The 21260-nt window shown below is 41.8% G+C and overlaps 1 protein-coding gene across 1 annotated transcript in view; it reads left to right on the top strand.

Moving 5' to 3' along the window:
- LOC114204005 (putative phospholipid-transporting ATPase IIB) overlaps positions 1 to 21260 on the top strand; it is a 108152-nt gene that overhangs the window by 9346 nt on the left and 77546 nt on the right. The window contains exons 3-6 of the mRNA XM_088023221.1: positions 432 to 536; positions 8012 to 8162; positions 10832 to 10945; positions 18929 to 19037. Of these exons, the coding sequence (XP_087879347.1) occupies positions 432 to 536; positions 8012 to 8162; positions 10832 to 10945; positions 18929 to 19037 (479 nt within the window). The remainder of the gene's footprint in view (positions 1 to 431; positions 537 to 8011; positions 8163 to 10831; positions 10946 to 18928; positions 19038 to 21260) is intronic.

Below are 21260 nucleotides of genomic sequence, written 5' to 3'. Positions count from 1 at the left end.
ACGTCCATTCTATTTTCTTCTTGGTTTGGTTTTTTTTCTGGTGAAGTTTTAAGAGTTCTTTATATATTTCACTTGTGAGTCTTCCGTTAGGTGGGTAGTTTGCAAATATTTTCTTCCATTCTGTAGCTTGTCTTTTCATCCTCTAAGAGTTTTTCCACAGATCCAAAGTCTTTCATTTTGATGAAGTCCAACTGTTTGTTTTTTTTCTTTTGAGCACTGCACTTTGATTGTCACGTCTAAGAACTTTTCACCCAGCCCTGTGTCTCAAAGATTTTCTTCTGTAAGTTTTATAGTTTAACATTATTTAGATCCTTTTTGAGTTAGTTTTGTACAAGGTGGGAAGTTTTGGTTTAGATTTATTTTTTGCCTATGTATATCCAAATGCTCCAGCACCATTGTTGAACTGCTTTTATGCCTGTGTCTCTGGTCAGTTGGCTGCACACGAGTGGGGCTTGTTGCCTGTATTGTCCCTTCGTCTGCCCTGCTAGTGCTACCCAGTCTGGAGAACTGTCTCGTTATCTAAGTCTTCAAATGGGGTAGGTTGATTCCTTGTATTTTATTCTTTTTCAAGATTTTCTTAGCCCTCTAGGTATTAGGCCTTTCCATAGACATTTTAGAATAATCTAGCCCAGTCGGTAAAATCTTTTCAGGGATTTTGATAGGAATTATGTTTTACCTGTATATTAACTTGGGGGAAATGACATGTTTACTGTGTTGAATCGTCTAGATCACAGTTTACCTCTCTCCATTTATTGAGAACTTTGACTTTTTTATCAGCATTTTGTAGTTTTCAGTACACAGGTCTTATACGTGTTAGATTTATTCCTAAGTATTTTTTTTTTTTTTTTCCTTTTTCCTTCATGTTTGTAACTGGTATTTTAAATTTTGGTTTCCACATGTTCGTTGCTGGTGTATAGAACTAGAGTTGGATTTTGTGTTTGTCTTGTATCCTATAGCCTTGCTAAACTTACTGTTAGTGCCAAGAGTGTTTGTGTAGATTCCGTGTAATTTTCTACTTGGACAATCCTGTCATCTGCAAACAGTTTTATTTCTTTGTTTTATAGCTGTATGCCTTTTCTTTTCTTTTTTTGCCTTATGGGTCTGTCTGGAACATGCACTATTATATGGAATAGCAGTGGTGAGTGTACCTTCTTGCTCCTTGTTCATAGTCCTAGAAAGCTTTCAGTATTTCACCATTAAGTATGATGTGAGCGATGGATTTTGTTTTTGTTTTTTTTTTCCTAGATTGCTCATCTAAAACTATTGACAGTTTTCTTAATTAAAATCTATCTTGTATTGGGTTAGTGTTCATACAGACAATCCTGTCAGATTCAGAAGCAGGATCTGGAGATGTGGGTTTCAGTGTCCTGTCACCATTGGGATTAAGGGAAGCCACACAGAAGGATGACGTTTCTGAAAACGTCAAGGGACATGTGGTGTAGGTCTTTGAAAAATAAAGGAAAGGGACACCTTGGCGGAGAAAGACAGTTTTGGGAAGGAAGACTACTATCCATCCTTTTAGGCAGGGGGAGGGGTAGGAGTGGAAGAGTGAAGCGGTGGTGGAGAAGATGACTTTTACCCTTAGTTGGGAATGTGGGAGAATTGGTCGTGCTTTGGTGGAGAGATCAGTAACCAACAACGGAAGATCAGTAGTCGTGCATTTGTATTGAATCCAGTGTAATGTTAGGACTGTCTGTCCGTGAGAGAGCCTGACCTGTCGCAGACTTGGCAGTGGAAGTGTGGCTGTGGGAGCTGGGGGTGGGGGGTGCCCAGGGCTGTGAACTAAGGAAAGAGCTTGCAGCAGAGGAATCTGGGTGGAGCCACCATTAGAAGTCATCTTTTCATGGCTGTGGTGTGCAGCTCACAGCTGTGTGTCCTCCACGCGCGCAGGGTGCAGGGACGAGTGGGAGCGGTCCTGCTGGTGCTCTTCTCTGTGGTACGCACCTTCTTCGGGAGCTGGGCGTCCATTCTCAGCACTGTCTACAGCCAAGAACTGGAAAAGTCCCTCTTGTGATGGTCTGGGGCCAAGCCAGAAACTGCACCAAGGTCTCCTTTGACAAACCAAAGCCCTTGCTCTTTGCTCTGTGGCCTGGGAAAAGTGCTAGGGTGAGGAGTTGTGCTCCCAAGAAGACTAATCCTGACTGGTGTCTGTAAGTGGATAAAGGCCGGTCTCGCCATCCTAAGGGGAACCCGGCATGAGGATCGCTGGAGCCGAGGAGGCTGAGAAGCTGTATCTGTGTGCATGGAGAATCACTGAATGAATGCTACAGGAGCCGTCAGAGATGGCTGAAAACACAGAGGAAGTGGGCGTGGGTACTGACAGGCACAGACTCTGAGGACACGGACCGTTTAATGTTAATGGTGTGGACTCTAAAATTAGGGGGCTTGTGTGCTGTGGAAGTGGTACTTAATCCGTGCTCCCAAAGAGTTGCCAACAGTTATGGACTTTTAATGTTAGGAGTCTTTTCATAGTGTTGAAAGTTTTATTTATTTAAGTAATCCCCACACTCAACATGGATCTTGAACTCACGATCCCGAGATCAAAAATCACACGCTTTTTTTTTTTTTTAAGATTTATTTATTTATTTATTTATTCATTTGAGAGAGAGAATGAGATAGAGAGCATGAGAGGGGAGAGGGTCAGAGGGAGAAGCAGACTCCCTGCTGAGCAGGGAGCCCGATGTGGGACTCGATCCCGGGACTCCATGATCACAACCTGAGCCGAAGGCCGTCGCCCAACCAACTGAGCCACCCAGGCGCCCAAGAATCACACGCTTTTCTGACTGAGCCAGCCAGATGCCCCCATTGTGGAATTAATTATTTTTGGTCTTTTATGGCACTTTGTTTTTACCAAATGGAACATAGACAAATTTTGGATTTTATTTGTAATATGTTACTTTTTTTTAAAGGAAAATGTTAGTATTCCAGATGTACATGTTAGCAAAACACCCATGTTTGGGGGACATTAAAACAATAAAACATAATAGATGTGTATATAAACTCTTTATCTCTGTAAGTGGTGATCGTGTAGAAAAAACTAACTGAACCATGTTGGTGGGTTCTAATCAGTCTGTATGGCACTGACGTGTGTCTTTTTTGCTGTACGGAATAAGCAGTGATCCAGGATATTGTCGGCGCGCTTCTTGTTCAGTGCTATCTGCCATACTGAGAAGTTACTGTTTAAATTAAAAACTGCACCTTGGGTGCCTGGGTGGCTCAGTCGGTTAAGCGTCTGCCTTCGGCTCAGGTCATGGTCCCAGGGTCCTGGGATCGAGTCCTGCATCGGGCTCCCTGCTCGGCGGGGAGTCTGCTTCTCCCTCTGACCCTCCCCCCTCTCATGCTCTCTCTCATTCTTTCTCTCTCAAATAAATAAATAAAATCTTTAAAAATAATAAAAACTGCACCTTACACAACAAAATTGTACATCTAACAACTTAGATTCGTTTTATTTTCTTAATTTCTTACAGATTTTTATTTTTGAGTATTTGTTACTTTTTTCCCCCTAAATGTTAGGCATTATAAAATACAATGTTTATTAACATTATTAGGTGTTGGATCAATGAGTAGGAGATACATAAAATTACTTTATTGTATAAAAATACAATAAATTAAAAATTATTTAATTGCAGGAGGAAATGGTGGTGAATATTGCAATAAAGGTAGGTAGCAAATAACAATAATGAGTTGTAAGTATTTCAGTGTATTTCTGTTTGTAGACTCTGACTAGTGAGGCTTATTTTAAAATTATTCTTCCTAGTTTTAGCAACTGAGTGGGCTTTAATTTCTTCATGGCTTAAAAACTGCTTTCTCATTTTTATTATTTGGTAAAAATTCCAGCTCTGACACATTGAAATTGTACTGTAATCTGCCCTCTAAAACTTGGACTGTCCTTCCTGTGAGTTCCTGTGATGCACGTCGATACGCTAGTTCTCTGGGGCTGGTGGTGGTGTCTTTCTCAGGAGACTTAGATTTCACTTCTTACCAAAAGTCACTTTGTCCCTTAGGAAAGTGGAGCCACTGAGGGCATTTTCATAGGAGGAACAGTGGGGTGGATAGGTGGGGCGGGGGCGGGGGCGGGATGTCAAATACCGGAACTGTTCCTGTTCTTAGTGGGTCTCTACACTTTCAGGGAATCTGCAGCACATTTGCAGTGCAGAAGCATGGGGAGATGCTAATCTTTGAAGAAGATAGTAGGCTGTGCCGCTCTTGGTAACCATGGGTACCTGTTGGATATCCTAAGTGTCTAAATTTGGTTGTGTTTGGAAGAAGGCTTTCTGAAGTTTGGGAGTTATATAACTATGGCTAGTTCAAGCTTTAGGAGACAGGATCTTGGTATATTAAAGATACTTTATTTAATATGAGAGTATTACTTTGATTATAGAGGCCTTTGTGAAAAGCTGCTACTCCTACAATGTTGTAAGGAAGAATACACTTTGTGCAATATTGGATTTAGTGTCACTTTGCCTTGATGATGGCAGGTGACTTATATATAAATGGGGAGTGTCCCCTGAGTGATCACACATTTAGAAAATGCTCCGTCTGCATGGAAGTATTATCAGCCGTGGCTCCTGGTTATTTTCTCCCACCGTCTCTGAGGTTCTCCCTTTCCGTATCAGTATTTACCAGTATATTTTACTAAAAAATTGTCCATAATTTTATTTTCCTGCTTAGCTCTACAACTTAGTAAGGCTTACATTTACTTTTTGGGTTACAGATTTTGGTTTGTTTTGTTTTAAATGTTTGGTGTTTATGCCCTTTACTCTTTGCATTCAAGTCACCTGTCTTCCTTTCTGGTCCTGCTTTCTGTCTGCATCATCCAGTGGCAATTCTGGTGGTGCTCCAGGCTTGTAAAACCTCAAGCGTTGTATTCATTTAATTTTGTGAAATAGCGTGTGATTTGATTATGGCTAATGACAACTTGCTTGCATAAGGAAATAATTAGTAATAACACTTTTGTTTCTTGATAGTTCTTAGTAGCAAAGTGTTACAAATAGTTGAGTTACATCTCGGAAGTCTGGGGATCTTGGGTTTTTTTTTTCCCCTCTACCAGGTTGTAGAGAAAAAAATTAGTAAACTGTTGAGTTATATGTGTTTTTAGCCCCTGGTATTTAATTTAGAGTTTATAGCGTGGAAGGCTTTGGAACTTCGTGGGTCGTCGGTTGCAGGTACAGCACACAGTGTGTTGTGTTGAGGTTTTTCTTCTGGCTGTGGTTTGCAGCGTTCGTGTGCCGCACAGAGTGGTTTTGCATTTATAGAGCCTTTTGCCGTAAACTCGGTAAAATTACGTTTCCTAAATTTTGTATTTATTTTTCACACACTTAATTTTGCCTGTCTTCTATTTCATCTTAGATTTGTCTGACTTGTGTACATTAAACTGTCATATTAGGCAGTGAGGTGTTTCAGAACAAGAATTCGTATTTGAATACATCGCTGGAGGATTTTCGCCGTCATCGCAGTGCTGAAGGGTTGTGTCTCATCTGCTGGACCTGCTGCGCTGTGCTTCCCACGGGCAGCCCTGCCCCTGGCACTCCCGTGACGTGGGAATGGTCTAGATCTGTGGTGTCCACTGTGGGAGCCAGTGGCCAGGACGGCTCTCGAGCCCTTGAAATGTGGCTAATGTGACCGAGGAACTGGGCTTTTTATTGCACTTCATGTGAATTCGTATGAAAATAGTCACGTGCGGTCGGTGGACCCTTCGCTGGGCAGCGCAGGCACGGACCCTTGTTGTGCCAGAAGGAGGGTTGGCGCCGTCGGAGTGTGGCTCAGGGCGGCTGCACGGTGCCGGCCGCGCCCCGCGGTGCGCCCCGCCCCCCAGAGCGCTCTGTCCCGTCACCAGCGCTCTCGCGCACGCGCAGGCAGCCCCTCGAGCTGCTGGGCGCTCCTGTGGCGTCTGTTCCGTGCGTTTGCCGCGTTCTGACGGGCCCGGCCTGCCGTGGGGCGGCGTGAGCACTGCGCTGACGGGCTGCGCACAGTCGGGCTCTGCTCTCCGCTCTGCCCCCGCCTGGTTGTCTCGTCTCAGAGAAATCATGTACCTTTCCGGCCTCCCGTTCCCGCCTGTGTAAAATGTGTGAGTCTCCCGTCGCTGTGGTGTCGCCGCAGGTGTCGGACTGATTAAATCCCGAGGAGGGCAGAGCCCCTCCGAGCTCGCACGGCGTGTCTGTCTGGTGCAGCGGGACCGGAGGTGTTCGCGCCTCAGGAGAACATGTTGTGTGCAACTAGGTAAGAGGTTGGCGATTCAGAGCTGCCGCCGGGAAGGACTGGGGAAGGCGCCCCTGGAGCGCTGGGCTGTGCGGGCTGGTGCTGCGGGGAGGGGGTGGGTGTGGGGCCGCGAGGTCTGCCGGTGGCCAGGGGAGTCGTGCTGGAGGGAAGAAGCCTCGCTAGAAGCCTTACCTTGGTGCAGGCCGCGTGGTGAAAGCGACAGGAGGTGAGAAAGAGTGATTTGAAGCAGATTATATTGTATTTGAAGCCTTACTTAAGTTTTTGTTTCATTCAAGCATGAGCAAGATCACATATCCCTGATATTTTACTGGAATCTACTTAACCCTCCCCTCCCCCCCGGCCGCCAACAAAAGGCAGTAAAGGCGGGAATACGTACTGTGGCAATCTTAAATCGCTGTAATAATATCCTGGTTTGTAACTGCTGGGATTTAAAAGTATCCTTTATGTGTGGAGGATGCTATCTGTTCTTAAAAGTTGAAGTGGGATGGGTCCTAGGGGGGTGGTTTAGAACCGACCTGCTTGGCTGTGCCCCTGGCACTCAGGATTGCCATCCCAAGGGAGCTCCTCAAGGTAGCAGTGCTCCCAGTCCTGCAGGCGGGCGAGAGGTGGATGCCCACACCTGGAGGGCAGACTCCTGTCCTTCCGGACTGAAGATTTTCTGTGCACAGCTACGAAATAGGCAGAGATTCAGTAGAGATACACTGATTTCAGTTTATAGGATGCCACCGTGGGTGCTATCCAAAGTAAGGCGATTTCTGAAGATTGTGTCAGTGTGATTGGAGTAAAGGGCTAGTGCGCCCTCCCCACCTGCCATGGAAGACATGCAGTGATTTCAAGATGGAAGTCCTGATATGCCAACTTCATTTTATAATCACACCTCCTGAGACTGACATTGTCACACAAAATTTCATGTTAATTTTTCAGCTGAGTCTGTCACAGAGTGAAGTTCAGAGCTTCTGCCTTTTGCTGCTGGCTTGCTGTTGTAGCCCAGACTACACCTAGAAGATACAGTTCAACAACCTGCCTTCATAAGCCATTCTAGGTCTCCTTCTGCAGTTTGGAGATTTGAGCAAAGCCAAATTGTTAATGCTGAAGTTTAAATTCACGATTATTATTTTATGCTTAGTTTAGGTGATTTTGATACCTTTTCACCATTTTCTTAAGTATTTTGAGAAAAGTTTATTCTCTCTATCCAAACATAATGGTTTGGATGTCCAGGAAGTGGAAGTGTTTGTGCTGCTGGAGTCCTGACACTATGGCACATGGACGGACTGGAAGATAGCTTTAGCCCTATCCCCTTAAACATCAGTGTTCTTTCCCAATATTGAATGGAGCCGTAAGTCTTCATTTTATATGAATGCTACTAAAATAGTCCTCTTTAAGAGAGGAAAAGAGTGATTACCTGAGAGAGTTGATGTCCGAGGACCTTTGTCATCGGATCACTGAGCGGTGTATTGAGAATTGCAAACGACACGGCTCTCCTTTTCTCCTCATAGAAGAGCATTGATTGCTTCAGAAACTTAATGGTTTTGTCACTAAGAGGGTCTAAACAGGGAAGATCATTTCCCTGAGGTTCTAGAAGTCATTATGCACTCATACAAGTCTCTTTCAGTGTTTTATATCAAAGTTATTTCAGTATAACCTATTTGAAGATAACCTTTACAGATTAACATTAGATATGCTTTCGGTGTCTGGTAAATACAGAAACAATCAGTATTGGCTCTAAATATGTAGCATTAATTTAAACATTTTTTAAAAAGCATATATAACGAGTGTCTTTTGTTTCATGCAGTTGCTGTGATTGGCTGATAAATATTTGTCAAAGAAAGAGAGAACTGAAAGCTCGCACGGTGTGGCTTGGATATCCTGAAAAGTGTGAAGGAAAGCATCCCAGAAATTCGATAAAAAATCAAAAATACAATGTATTTACCTTTATACCTGGGGTAAGACTATTACATTCTTAAGAATGGGTTTCATATCAGAGATTGCTGGCTCCTTTTGTTTGCACTGTTTTTTTTTTTATTTTTTAATTTTTTTCCCGTTAATTGTGTCCTGTCCAAATCAGTGACCTTTTGCTTTTGAACCATTCATGTTTCAAGTAGTTGTTAAATAATTCATGCGCACTTTTAATGGGTACATCATGAAGTTCAATGTGAGAAAATTTATAGTTTGACGTCAGTCCTAGATAAATATATTTATATTATTGTAGAAATAATCAAGCCTAAATTAAATTAACAGAAAATAAGTCATAAGTTTTGTTTGCAGGTGAAGTGGAATGTTAAGTTTAAAGCCTGCCAAGGAACTTCATGATGAAAGTAAAATAATTTTTTATACAAACGTGACTCAGTAACAAAATATCTATAAGCATTTATAGATAATATTTTCTACTTCACATTATAAATTTCAAGCCATGTTACGTTGTTATATCATTAGTTATCTTTAATTAGGTATTATGCTAGGTGTAAATAATGAAGTTTAAATATTTCATTACTTTTTTTGTTGCTAGTGGTATTTTTGGCTTAAGTTACAAACCTGAGTATGTATTTAGGATGATTGACTAATTTTTGGTTTTTGTACATTTCCTATTTTTATAGACCAATTTATTCGTCTTTCTAAAGGCAAAAGGAAGCTGGTACTGGTTATATTTCTATATCAAAGTTTCTGACACATTCTAGTTATTTGCTCTTATGCTCTCTACAAGAAAATGTCTTGGTAAAGTGAAATAAGGGCTGTTTTATTTTTCATGTTTTAATTTAAATAATCATGCTGATTTTATACTGGGCATTGATTGCCCCTCACCACCCTCCCCCATCCATGTAACAGTTGGTGAATGCTTCATATCTAATTAACTCTTTAGTAAAACACACAAAACTACTGTCTCCGTCATTAAAAGACAGCTCTTTTGTCAGGACAATAAAATGTAAGCTGTCTTTCAGGTAGATAAATATTCTCATCTTTCTTGAATGAAGTTACTGTTTTCTTTAAATTTTAAATACTCGCAGATTGGCGAAGCATTGTACATTTTCCTAAAGGTCACAAAGTTCATTCGGTAGACAACAGAGTATTGATTACAGTGGCTTAAAGCCCACAGTGCAGCCTCACTCTGACCAGAGCAAATCCCTGCAGCCCACCAGGATGGGCTGTGTCCTGAGAGCACCTGTTGGTGTGGCTGCACAACTGTTACCGTGTGAATTCTCGTTCTTAGATTGTCTCTTAAATTAGGCTTTTCATCTAAAACGTAGTATTTTAGAAACATTTGGTAATTGCACAGTAGGAATTCTATGCCATTTTTAGCACAAATGGCAATTTTTGAATTGCTAATAGATATAATTTATGCTACCTGAGATTTTAAAGAAATCACTGAGGAGAAAGAGCTTTCTCTCCTGCTGAGATTAATTTATGAAATGACTCAAAACATCTTTAGACAGCAATTGAATATGATTATGAATAGAAACGTGTTATCATTGTAGCTGATTTTTGAGTTGCACAAACAGCTGTATGGTAATGTAGAAAACGTCATTATATAAAAACTGTGGTTCCAGACTCTTTGAAAGTCAACAATAAGTACTTAACCCATTGCTCTGCTCTTGTTAAAATTTCCATACCCTCCAAGTTGCATATAAAATGGCCTCCAAAGAGATTTTGATCTGGAAGTTGCAAGGTTGTAAGTTTAATCGCAATGATAGTGTGCCATTTGAATTATTCTCATCTATAAACATGAAATTTGTTCCATTTTGATTTTCAATTTAAATTTAATAATTTGAGAATTTGTAAATATAAGTCTATTAACATACTGGATCTTGGGTTTTCTTCCTTAAAAATAACTCTATTTGAATTAAAAAACAAAAACAAAGTTGCAGGATTTGCATTCCTAAAATTTTGTTGAAGGATACTTCTTTTGTATTTGAAAATATTATTGCAGATCAACTGCCAAGAGATTATAAAGAATATATAGGTCGCTGTCTTCCTGAATTGGTGTGCAATTCACATACTTTTTTATGTCATTATTTCATATACTTTGAGAGAAGTAAATAGAGGAGATTAAGACAGTTTTTGTGAAGTGAAATTGTGTATGTTTTGCTTGTTCGCTCAGTTATTTTAAAGCTACCCAGATGTTCATGTTCAGAAACGTGGCTATTATATTTTATTTTTTACCGATTCATAAATATAAGGTTAATAGAACGTTCCCATTGTAAGAGTTTCTGAGTTATCAAGATACACATTTGTGTGTATATAAATAATATGTTTATTGACCTACATTGGGAAGATTTCGCTATCTCATTTGCTTTGATATACATACAGAGATTTACAGAGGAGTGTGCAAAACTGGAAATTGTATACAAGAAACTAAAAACTTTTAGAGGATGCTTTTAACATAATTGGAAGTTCTAATTGTTTTTTCAGTTTATTTTAAATATAATTTTAAATAAATATATATGTAATTTAGTTATTGGAAAGCCAGTGTCAAAATTACTTAATTTACTGTAACTGAGGGCATATTGTCACTGTTTGATGGAAATATAGTTAGATATTGTGCTGATTTAATTATTTAATTGAAGTTTTAAAGGTTGTCCTTGGAGAGATTGTGTTAATTTTTTCTTTTCCTTTTTAGGTTTTATATGAACAATTCAAGTTTTTCTTGCATCTCTATTTTCTGGTAGTATCCTGCTCACAATTTGTGCCAGCATTGAAAATAGGCTGTCTCTACACCTACTGGGCTCCTCTGGTAAAAGAAAAGATTTTTGAAATTAAGTTAAATTATTAATATTTAGTATTTGGTTTTCAGAGTGGAGATGGTTGAGAGATAAATCGATCAGGTTTTCAGAAGCATGATACTGTGCTGTGTACCATTGGACTTCGCTTACAGGGTTTTCCAGAGCTCTTGCACTGACCGACTTCGCAGCCTCGCCAGGGGTGTTGGGCCCGTGGGCTGCCTGTGTGTCTTGGCTCAGAGGCCACTGGGCGCCTTTGCTGGCGGGCATGGGGGGTGGTCTCCTTGGGGCATCCTGTACGTGCCCTGTGATACCAGGTCTGTCTCTCCAGCCCGGCTCCCCCATGCCGATGGCGCTGTTGGGAACGATGGGGTGGGGTCTCCTCAGTGACTCTCTTGGCATCCTGATAGATGGGCACTTCTTCCCTTTTGGCTGAAGTAGCTCAGTCAGTAGTCCAGACAGGTTCTGGTTGGCAGCTCAGTGTGGGGAAGTTTTCGGAAGGCAGATGACACTTAACATCAAATATTTCAACTTCAGACATAATGCTGTTTTAATGGTTTGATGCTGTTTGCCAATAATTTTCATTAATTTTCAGTTTATACAGACAAAATGTGTGCCTTCTTTCTTCCTCTCATCTGGAAAAACATACTGCTTCCTTTTGCCCCCCAGAGAGGGTCTTCTCAGATGCACCGGGGAGGACTGGCAGAGGGGGCCGAAATCTCCCTGACGGGGTCCCTTCAACTAGCCCCTCCTGCTCCCATCCACACAGACTTTCGAGTCGCATGGATTTGAGCGGTGAAAGTAACTGCATTGTCCTACAAATACAAAATCACCGAATGAATGAATACATGTCCACTCTTTAAATTAGCAAGGTTGGAAGACAGCGGGGTTGTTTAAATAGGGTGGTCAAGGAAGGCCCCTCTGAGGGGCGGCACTCAAATGCTCTCCAGATGGCAGTGGCTTGGCTGTGTGCAGAACAGGGAAAAGAGATGTGCAGGCTAAGGGGCCGGGTGCTGGGGTGCTGCTGGAGCACAGGGACGCGGGGGCTGTGCTGGAAGGCAGGTCAGTGAGGGCTCCCATCTCCTCCTGAGCGGGAGAGGGAGCTGTCTGTGTCTGTGGGTGTCACACAGCACACAAAGGACACTGAGGCTCGGACCCCACTTGTCACAGGACAGCACAGCTGGTTCAGGCCAGACAGCTCTGGAGAGAGGACAGAGACTGTTGGCTTTGTTCCTCGCACCTTTCTTCCCCCGCAGGCAACTTCTGTTCTGCGTCTGAAATTCAGTTGTTACATCTCCTAATAATTTTACTACTTATGTTTGTGTCACTAAAATAATAGTATTGTTTGCATGCTTTAAAAAATCTATATAAAGATTATCTTACTGTCCGTTTCCTGTTGTATCACGCTGTTTTGGCTTAACATTGATTTCTAAAATGGATCCATGGTGACACATTCACTTTTCACTTCTCTGAAGTACTCCATTGAATGAACATGTCCATCTTTCCAGAAAAAGAGACTTTGAGGTTTCTTCTCATTTTTCACAGTTACAGACTTTGCTATAATGGTCACTGTGATTGTATGTTGTTCCCTGTGCACGTGAGCCGGAGACCCCTTAGGCTGTGTGCATCCTGGAAGTCTGAGTGACAGACTGCTCCTTACTTTTCCCAGTTTCCAATAAAAGCAGTAGAGCATTACAGAAATTTTAGAGCATAGAGAAAATACTTGCTCATCCTAAAAACACAACTATACTTACGATTTCAGTGTGTTTATTCTGGCCACTTTTTCTACCCCCGGCTTCACGAGGTTGCCCTGAACCTCTTCAGTTTCACTCCCATCTTGGGTTGAAATTCACTTTAGCAGTGATAGTCTCAGAATTTAAGATCTTCTTAAAAATCTAAAGTAAAATGTGTTCATTTCTGTTTTCCTTTTGCATCTTTCCTATTAACTGTGATTTCAGTAGCTTTTAACCAAAGAAAATGTTAGTTTTAGATGGATTCCTGATGAGGAATTCATGCACAGAATTGACTGTGTCGGCCAGAGCTGGAGTGAGAGCGTGCGTGTGAGCGTCGGTGCCTGTCCTTCCTGTGCTTCCGTGTGATGTTTACGTCCTCTGACTCGATTGTCAGCTAGAGGCGTTGGAAGTACTTAGTCCTTCTCTTGTTGGCGTGGGAGAATTAACGACTGCATTTACAGAAGTGCCTAGGTCAGCCCCTGCTGCGGTGTTCAGGGAAGGGACATTGTTACTCTGCTGCACTTGTGTGTCAGGGACCCCAAAGAAAGGAGAAAAGCCCATTTTTCCCATTTGAGTAACGCTTAATGTTGCCTGGTGACATGCCTGGCCAGGTTCTCATGTCCCTGCTCTCATACCGCACCATTAGACCTCAGAAGTGGTCTGCTTTACGAAACCATGTCCTGTTGTTCTTTGGTTGGGTAGCAGCCACGATCGATGCCTTTCATCAGATAATTGATACTGAAGATTTGTTAGTATCTATGCTTGCACTGCTATATACATCTTAACCTCTGATTTAGCAAAACTCTTAAAAGGGTGATGTGTCCATTAGATTCACCTTTGAATCCAAGAGGCAGGCTGAGGTATATTGGTTCCTTGATCCAAAGTCACCTCAGAAAAAAAATTTTTTAAACTGAAAATTCAGATATTATATACAGAAGATCTTTTTTATTAATCTAGGCAAACTTAAAGAACCTTTAAACTAAATCTACATCTAAAATGTGGAAATGTATATACGCACACACACACACACATATAATATATATATTTTTTATTTATTTTCTTAAAATTTTTTTTAAAGATTTTATTTATTTGAGAGAGAGAATGAGAGCGAGAGAGAGAGCACATGAGAGGAGGGAGGGTCAGAGGGAGAAGCAGACTCCCTGCTGAGCAGGGAGCCTGATGCAGGACTCGATCCCGGTAGTCCAGGAGCATGACCTGAGCCGAAGGCAGTCGCTTAACCAACTGAGCCACCCAGGTGCCCTGTATATATATTATTTTAAATAAAGGAGGTGTGCTTCAGCGGGATTCCTTCCTAGCTCCCGATTCCTTGCTCTTTCTTGACCACTGTGTTTGGCCCTGTCCTGTGTCGAGGGCCTGCACTAGCATGTGGTCCTTACACACACACTCAGTGTTTGACGTCTTTTCTCTGCCTGCTTTCTCAGGTTCTGTAAGTACCTGTAAGGTTGCTCAGAGAAAGGAATTAGTTACCATTTCCAGATTCCTCCTTGCCAGAAGCCTGCCAGGGAAGCATAAAACCATCATACAGCCAGCAGTTATAAAATCTTACGTCTGACGTCCACTAATTTTAAACAGGGCACTTCACATTTGTTCTGCTCTCCACCTCAAGGGTATTTCTGAAGACAGTGATGGTTTAATAATCTTTCTATATCAAGCAATCTGGGCAATGTTATTTACTAGCTTCAGCTCTGATCTAATTTCTGTTATATTTGACATAGAACAGGAGAGTAAACTGAAAATAAGTGATTTTACTGCATTCTTGTGTCAGAATGAAGATTACGTTTCGCATCATTCAGTTTCCACAGCAGCTCTTTGAGGAAAAGCTAGTGTAATCATAGTAACAAAACGGATGGTAATGCTTCTATCAGAGTGAATCGGGTAGAATAGATCTAGCCATGCAAGCGGTTCTTAGATAAAGGAGGTCTGGATCGTTAACACGGCATCTTCCACATAAGCTGTGTTCGTGGTATTTTGTTAATGGAAAGCCAGATAGACTGCATAGGTGATCAGTCAGTCTGCGAGGACTCTGATTTTCGGTCCTTCCTTCTGTCCACTCTTTCTTCTGAGTGTCTCTGCATGTTGGAGGTGTGGATGGAGTATGGAAAGGAGAAACCAAATCATACCTGGACTTATACCTCCTGCTGTCCGGAGACAAACATGCTTAACATAAGCTGCACATTTAGTGTGACCTTTGCAAAGGTACGTGTTCTGCTTGTGTCTGAGTTTCCCTGTCTTAAGTAGAGCTAAGGGTTTCTGTGGCATTTGAAAGGGAGCTTATTTAAAATACATAGAAAAGTTTCTGGTGTGGTTAAACTGATATTCTATCAATAGAATTATATAATTATATAATTTAATATTTAATACATGATATATCAGTAGAATTTTTTCTCTTTTTATAAAAATACCTCTTGTTTTGGCACTTACTCCACATGGCCCCTGGGCCATCCGGAGAAGTAGGAAGAAGGAATTCTACTTTGTGGTACAAGATTTAGTCCCGGCCCATGAACCGGCTGTGTGACACATTCCTGTCAGGCATTGTGACTGACAGACTGATGACACAAATACTGGTTTTGCTGTGGAATACTGTCACCCTCTTGGATTTGCTTTTGGCTCTTCTAGGTGGCATTACTGTAGCTTCCATCTTTGACCTGCTTGGTGCTGAGGTCACGGGAGGGTCCAGGTACTCCTGTGGGGCCACTTGTCCACATCTTCCATAGGCCACCGGTCTGTTCTGATCCAGTTACGACCCAGTAGATCTAAACCCTAAAGGTGGAGGCCCATGTGTGGTAGACTCCAGTTGTTAAGAAGGAAATGGTGGCATGGCATCGGCTGTGCCTTTCTCGTCACCTGCTTTATGTTGCAAGGCTGGCTCTTAGGGCTTTTCTCAGGGTAGATATGCCGGCGACTGCCATGGTAGTATGGGCGTGACACCTCTTGGTTGTTGCTGGTCCTGCACATCTGTCCTGTATTCAGGTCAACCCTAGATTTGAGGTGTGGCCCAGAGTGGCTTGCAGGTCCTAGCAGTCTTTGCCTGTGACCTGGGCTCTGTCTCCTTGAAGAGTGCTTACCTCCAGTTTCAGAAGTTGGGACCTGCCCCTATTTGGTGATCTTCTCTAATATTACTGCTTTAGAAATGAGAGCTTATTTTCACTTCCTGAGTTCTTGGAAGCACTAGGAACTATTATGTTTTGTGGTTTATAATTACTTGATGAATGGAGAAGTAACTTTTGCTGTCTTTAAGCCATAGGTGTCCAGGGTGGAAGTCAGACTGACCTGGAGAGTCTAGGTGACATATGTATGTGTGGGCCTGTTCCTTGGAGAGGGGAGGTGAAAGTACACGTCCCAGGCAGAGGGCTCGAGCAGATCTGTAGTGCAGAAAACCTTCCCGGTGATGGTGCCACGTTTGCCTGATTCAGAGCCACTCCTCTGACAATACTGTCTTCAGTCTCTAAGGAACATAGGCTTGACAGCCATTGTCCCCTCTCTCTCTCAAGGCAAGGGGGTCACAAGTAGAATTGTAGGAAATTACGTATACACTGTGAACATGGTCTGAAACAGTAAATATTCTCCTGCATGAGAACAGCTGCATAGAACTGTATTTCCTGCTTCGGTGGATGCGTTATGTTTCATGTTACTAAAACTCAGTTGAGACTTAGAGTTTTTGTTTTTAAAGTGGTATTGTCTTCGCACCTGAGACTAACCGCATCTTTGAATTCAGGAAATACAGTATTTCAACATATGGGTGTACCATGAATTTCCTATTTATAGACATTCAGGTTATTTCCAGTTTTTTATATTGGATGCTGCTGGGATCCTTGTTTTTTTGTTTTGTTTTGTTTTTTAGGATAAATTTCCAGAAGTGAAACTGTTTGGTTAAAGTGTGTGCAAATTTTAAGGCTTTTGATAACACTAAGTTTGTTAAGAGAATATTTTGGTGTCTCCTGCTTTGGATTTTCATAGTTTTTTCTCTGTCTTTACCTGTACTAAAACACATCTAGATAGAAAGGGAAGAAGGAGGCCTGGGCTCTTTTCACAGTGGCGTGATCTTGTACACTGGGAAGTCTGAGGTGTCCACACACAGAGAAATGTTAGAACTAAGAAATGAGGTAGGAAGGTTGTCGGGTACAACATAGATACACAAAACCACTTGTATTTCTGTATACCAGCAGTGATCATCTGAAAATGAAATTACAATAACAGTTCCGTTGTTGTGGCATCAGGAAGAAAAAAATAGGAATAGATTTAGCTAAAATACAGGGTTGCCTGCTGGAAACTAATAAAACATTTTTTTAAAAAAAATCAAAGATCTAAATAAATAAAAGTCATCCCATGTTCAGGAATTGAAAGACGGTATTGTTACAGTGGCAGCACTCTCCAAATTGATCTGCAGATTCAGCACAATCTGTCAAAAATCCCACTTGGCTTTTTGGCAGAAACTCACGAGCTGACTCTAAAATTCATATGGAAATGCAGGAGACCCAGAGTAGCCAGTGTAACCCAGAAAAGAAGATCAGCATTGGAGGACTCCTGCTTCCCCATTTCAGAGCTCATTTCAAAGCCACAGTAATCAAGAAGGTGTGGGACTGGCAGAAGGAGAAATGAATAGACCAACGAATACAACGTAGAGTCCAGGAATAAACCTTTACATTCATGACAGATTGGTTTTCGGCAAGGATGCTCACACTGTCCGGTGGATTGTTCAGTGCACTTCACGAATGGTGCTGGGGCACCTGGACAGCTGGATGCGAAAGAAGGAAGTTGGGCCCCTCCCTCAGGTCATACCCAGAGAACCCCTCGTAATGGATCATAGACCTCAGTGGAAGAGCTAAAACTGTAAGACTCCTGGCGGAAAACAGAGAGGCAAATTTTTGTGATCTTGGACGGTAAAAGCCCAAGTGACTAAAGAAAAACTTAAATTGTATTTATCCAAATTAAAAACTTCTGGACATCAGAGGATACCATCAGGAAAATAAAATGATAACCTAGAGTGGGGGAAAATATTTGTACTCTCACATATGCTAATCACATGTCTAACGAGGTATTTGTTTCCAGAATAATACAAAGAGCTCTTACAGCTTCACAGTGAAAAGACAAATGACAGCGTTAACAAGTGGGTGTAGGATCTGAACACACATTTATCCCAAGAAGATACGAATGGCCAAGAAGCTCCCGTTAAGGGTTATAACCACTTTGGGAGGAAGCTTGGCTGTTCATCAAAATGCTAAACAGGCCACATCACCCAGAAGAGGCGAATTCATAGAGACAGAAAGTTGGACTCGTGGTTCCCAGGGGTTGGGGGCTGGAGGAGATGAGGGTGACCACTGTCCAGTGTGGGATTTCTCTCTCTTTGGGGTGATGAGAATAGTCTACAGTCAGATGGCGGTGATGGTACAACTCTCAGCGTAGCAGGGAGGATCAACTTTGAGTAAACACAAGGGCTCACCTCATGTGGCCTGTTGGTGACACAGACACAGCCCTGGAGTGACAGACTGTTGTCCTTTGAGGGCAGTTGTCCAGCGTTGGGTCATTCACAGAGTAGCCTGGGGATTGCGCGTCCGTGTAACATGCGGCCTTCTGAAGAGTCTGTGGTCATAGAGAGGTAGACTTGAAGAGTGTTCACACTCGGAAAACACAAGTGTAGCCTCTGAGCTGTCAGCCACATGTCGGGGGCATAACAGATTTCACAAGAGATCACAAGCACATCAGAGTTTATTTATGTAGCCTCAAGTTGACCTGTTGAGGCTTTGCTTACAAAGCGGACAAGCCTGCACAGGAGGAGGCTGTCGTGGTGGGATTGCGCCACGTTCCTTCCTGCTTTCTTCCACCAACAGAATTCAAGCGCAGAAAGCATAAGATTTTATGTCAGCCTTTGGTAATTTGATATTTAAAGGCACGAGCGTTCTAAATATAATTCCTGGGGTTTTTTTGGTTTTTTTGTTTTTTCAGATTGTTGATTTCTTTTTTCTTTGGGTTACTAAATATTTTCTGATGTTTAGCTTGTACATGTTATGATATGAATTTAAAAAAATTATTTGGGAATAGGGAGAATTGTAAATCTTTTAGTATGTATTATATTCCTCTTGTAGTGTTTCATTATTACTTTTTTGTCTTTTTTCTTTGTTTTCGTTTATGTTTTAGAAGTAATATAAATGGGGGGGAAGTAAAACTGCTTGGTAAAAGAATATTCCCTTAACTTTTTTGTTAAAGCTAGTTTTCTCAAATACCATATTTTATTTTGTTTTATAGGGATTTGTTTTGGCTGTTACTATCATGAGGGAAGCAATTGATGAATTCCGGCGTTTTCAGCGAGACAAGGAAGTGAATTCACAGCTATACAGCAAGCTTACAGTAAGAGGTTAGCAAGACCCTTTTGCTCTAGCTTATCATTTGCTAACTGTAATCATCATTTTAGAGTTAACATAAGTGAAAGAAAACGTGTCTTAATTCTATTAGAAAATAGTATTTTTCGATTACATATGGTATCTAATTAATTTTTTTTAGTAATCTCATGACTACAATTTCAAGAGAACACATGTGAAACCCAACTGGTGTATGCACATTTTCTGTGAATATCACCTTACCTAAAATCTCTGTTTGTGTTCTATTTAAACACAGTCGTAAGGGTCGGACAGACATCTGGTACCATGGCCTTAAGTGAAGGGACTCGGAGCCCCTACAATAAATGTCATGATCCAAAATGATAACTGCTTTATGCCCATTTCTCCTTCACTTCATTCAGGGCTTTAACCCTTCCCTAATTTTATGTTTTTAAGGAGCTTGTTTATTTGGTCTCTCAGTCCCAGTGGAGAAGAAGCGATGTGTAGAGGAGTGTGGGAGAAGCCATTATAGGCGGGCATTATGCCTGTCGGAAAGTGACACCATGACAGTCATTACCTCAGGGAGGGACAGTGAAGGAGGGCAGTGAAGAGCTAGACAAGTATGCATAATAACTTGGAAGCCTGTTTATAAAATGAGGTTTAAAATGGAGTTTGTATCTTCTGTTTACATGTGGACATTTGTACACTGAATTTATTTATTTGAAATAATTCTCCAAAAAATATTTCTGTAGCTTATTGGGATATAATTCATATAACATAAAGTTTATCCATTTAAAGTATACAGTTCAGTGGTTTTTTGTATGTACACAGAGTTATGAAACTATTAGCACCATCTAATTTTGGAACCTTTTTTTTTTTTTTTTTAAAGATTTTATTTATTCGACAGAGAGCACAAGTAGGCAGAGTGGCAGGCAGAGGGAGAGGGAGAAGCAGGCTGTCTGCTGAGCAGGGAGCTGGACGTGGGGCTTGATCCCAGGACCCCAGGATCGTGACCTGAGCTGAAGGCAGCCGCCCAACCAACTGAGCCACCCAGGCGCCCCTAATTTTGGAACATTTTTAACATTCTAGAAAGAAACTGAATATATTAGCCATCATCCCATTCTTGCCTCTTCTGACCCTCTTCCAGGCCCAGGCAGCCCCCAGTCTGCTTTCTGTCTCCGTGGATTTGCGTCTTAGGACAGGTCACAGAAGTGGAATCGTGCAGTATGTGGGCTTTTGTCACAGGCTTCTTTCACTTGGCATTCTGTGTTCAAGGTTCATCAGTGTTGTGGCACCTGTCAGGCTTTATTTCTGTTTGTTGCCAAATAATATTCCACTCTGGGGTATTCCGCGTTGTGTTCACCGATTCATCTGTAGACGGACGTTTGGTTTGTTTCCACTCTAGGCTGTTGTAAATAGTGCTGCTGCGAATGTCCGTATGTGAGTGTTTTTGTGTGAACATTGTTTTATTTCTTTTGTAAATATACCTAGAAGTGAAATTGCTGGATTATATGGTAACTATGTTTTTGATAAACTGCCAAGCTGTTTTCCTAATTGGCTACCCATTTTGCATTCTCACCGGCAGTGTGTGAAGGTTCCGGTTTCTCCACATCCTCACGGGCACTGTTACTGTCTGTCTTCTTTATTGTGGCCGTCCTGTCGGGTGTGAAGTGGTATCTCACTGTGGCTTGATTTGTCTTTCCCCGACGACTAGTGCTATTGAGCATCTTTCCATCTGCTTATTAGGTGGTTGTATGTCTTTGGAGAGATGTTTATTCAGATTTTTTGCTTACTGTTTTTTTTTTTTTTTCTCATTGTGTGTACCTCTTTTAAGATACCACCTTTTTTGCTTTTTGCAACGGGTTTGCCGCCAGAACACAGGTGTCGTGAAAACCACCGCTCAACCTAAACCAAAATGGGAAAGGAAAAGACTCACATCAACATCGTTGTCATTGGACACGTAGATTCGGGCAAGTCTACCACTACTGGTCATCTGATCGACAAATGTGGTGGGATCGACAAAAGAACTATTGAAAAATTTGAGAAGGAGGCTGCTGAGATGGGAAAGGGCTCCTTCAAGTATGCCTGGGTCTTGGATAAACTGAAAGCTGAACGTGAACGTGGTATCACCATTGATATCTCCCTGTGGAAATTCGAGACCAGCAAGTATTACGTGACCATCATTGATGCCCCAGGACACAGAGACTTTATCAAAAACATGATTACAGGCACATCTCAGGCTGACTGTGCTGTCCTGATTG

The sequence above is a fragment of the Eumetopias jubatus genome, unplaced genomic scaffold (genome assembly GCF_037043125.1).
Source record: "Eumetopias jubatus isolate StellerSeaLion01/CBP00866 unplaced genomic scaffold, mEumJub1_p1.0 scaffold_5, whole genome shotgun sequence".
NCBI classification, from domain to species: Eukaryota; Metazoa; Chordata; class Mammalia; order Carnivora; family Otariidae; genus Eumetopias; species Eumetopias jubatus.
The sequence above is the reverse complement of the archived record's forward strand: the minus strand, read 5'-3'. Positions and strand labels throughout refer to the sequence as shown.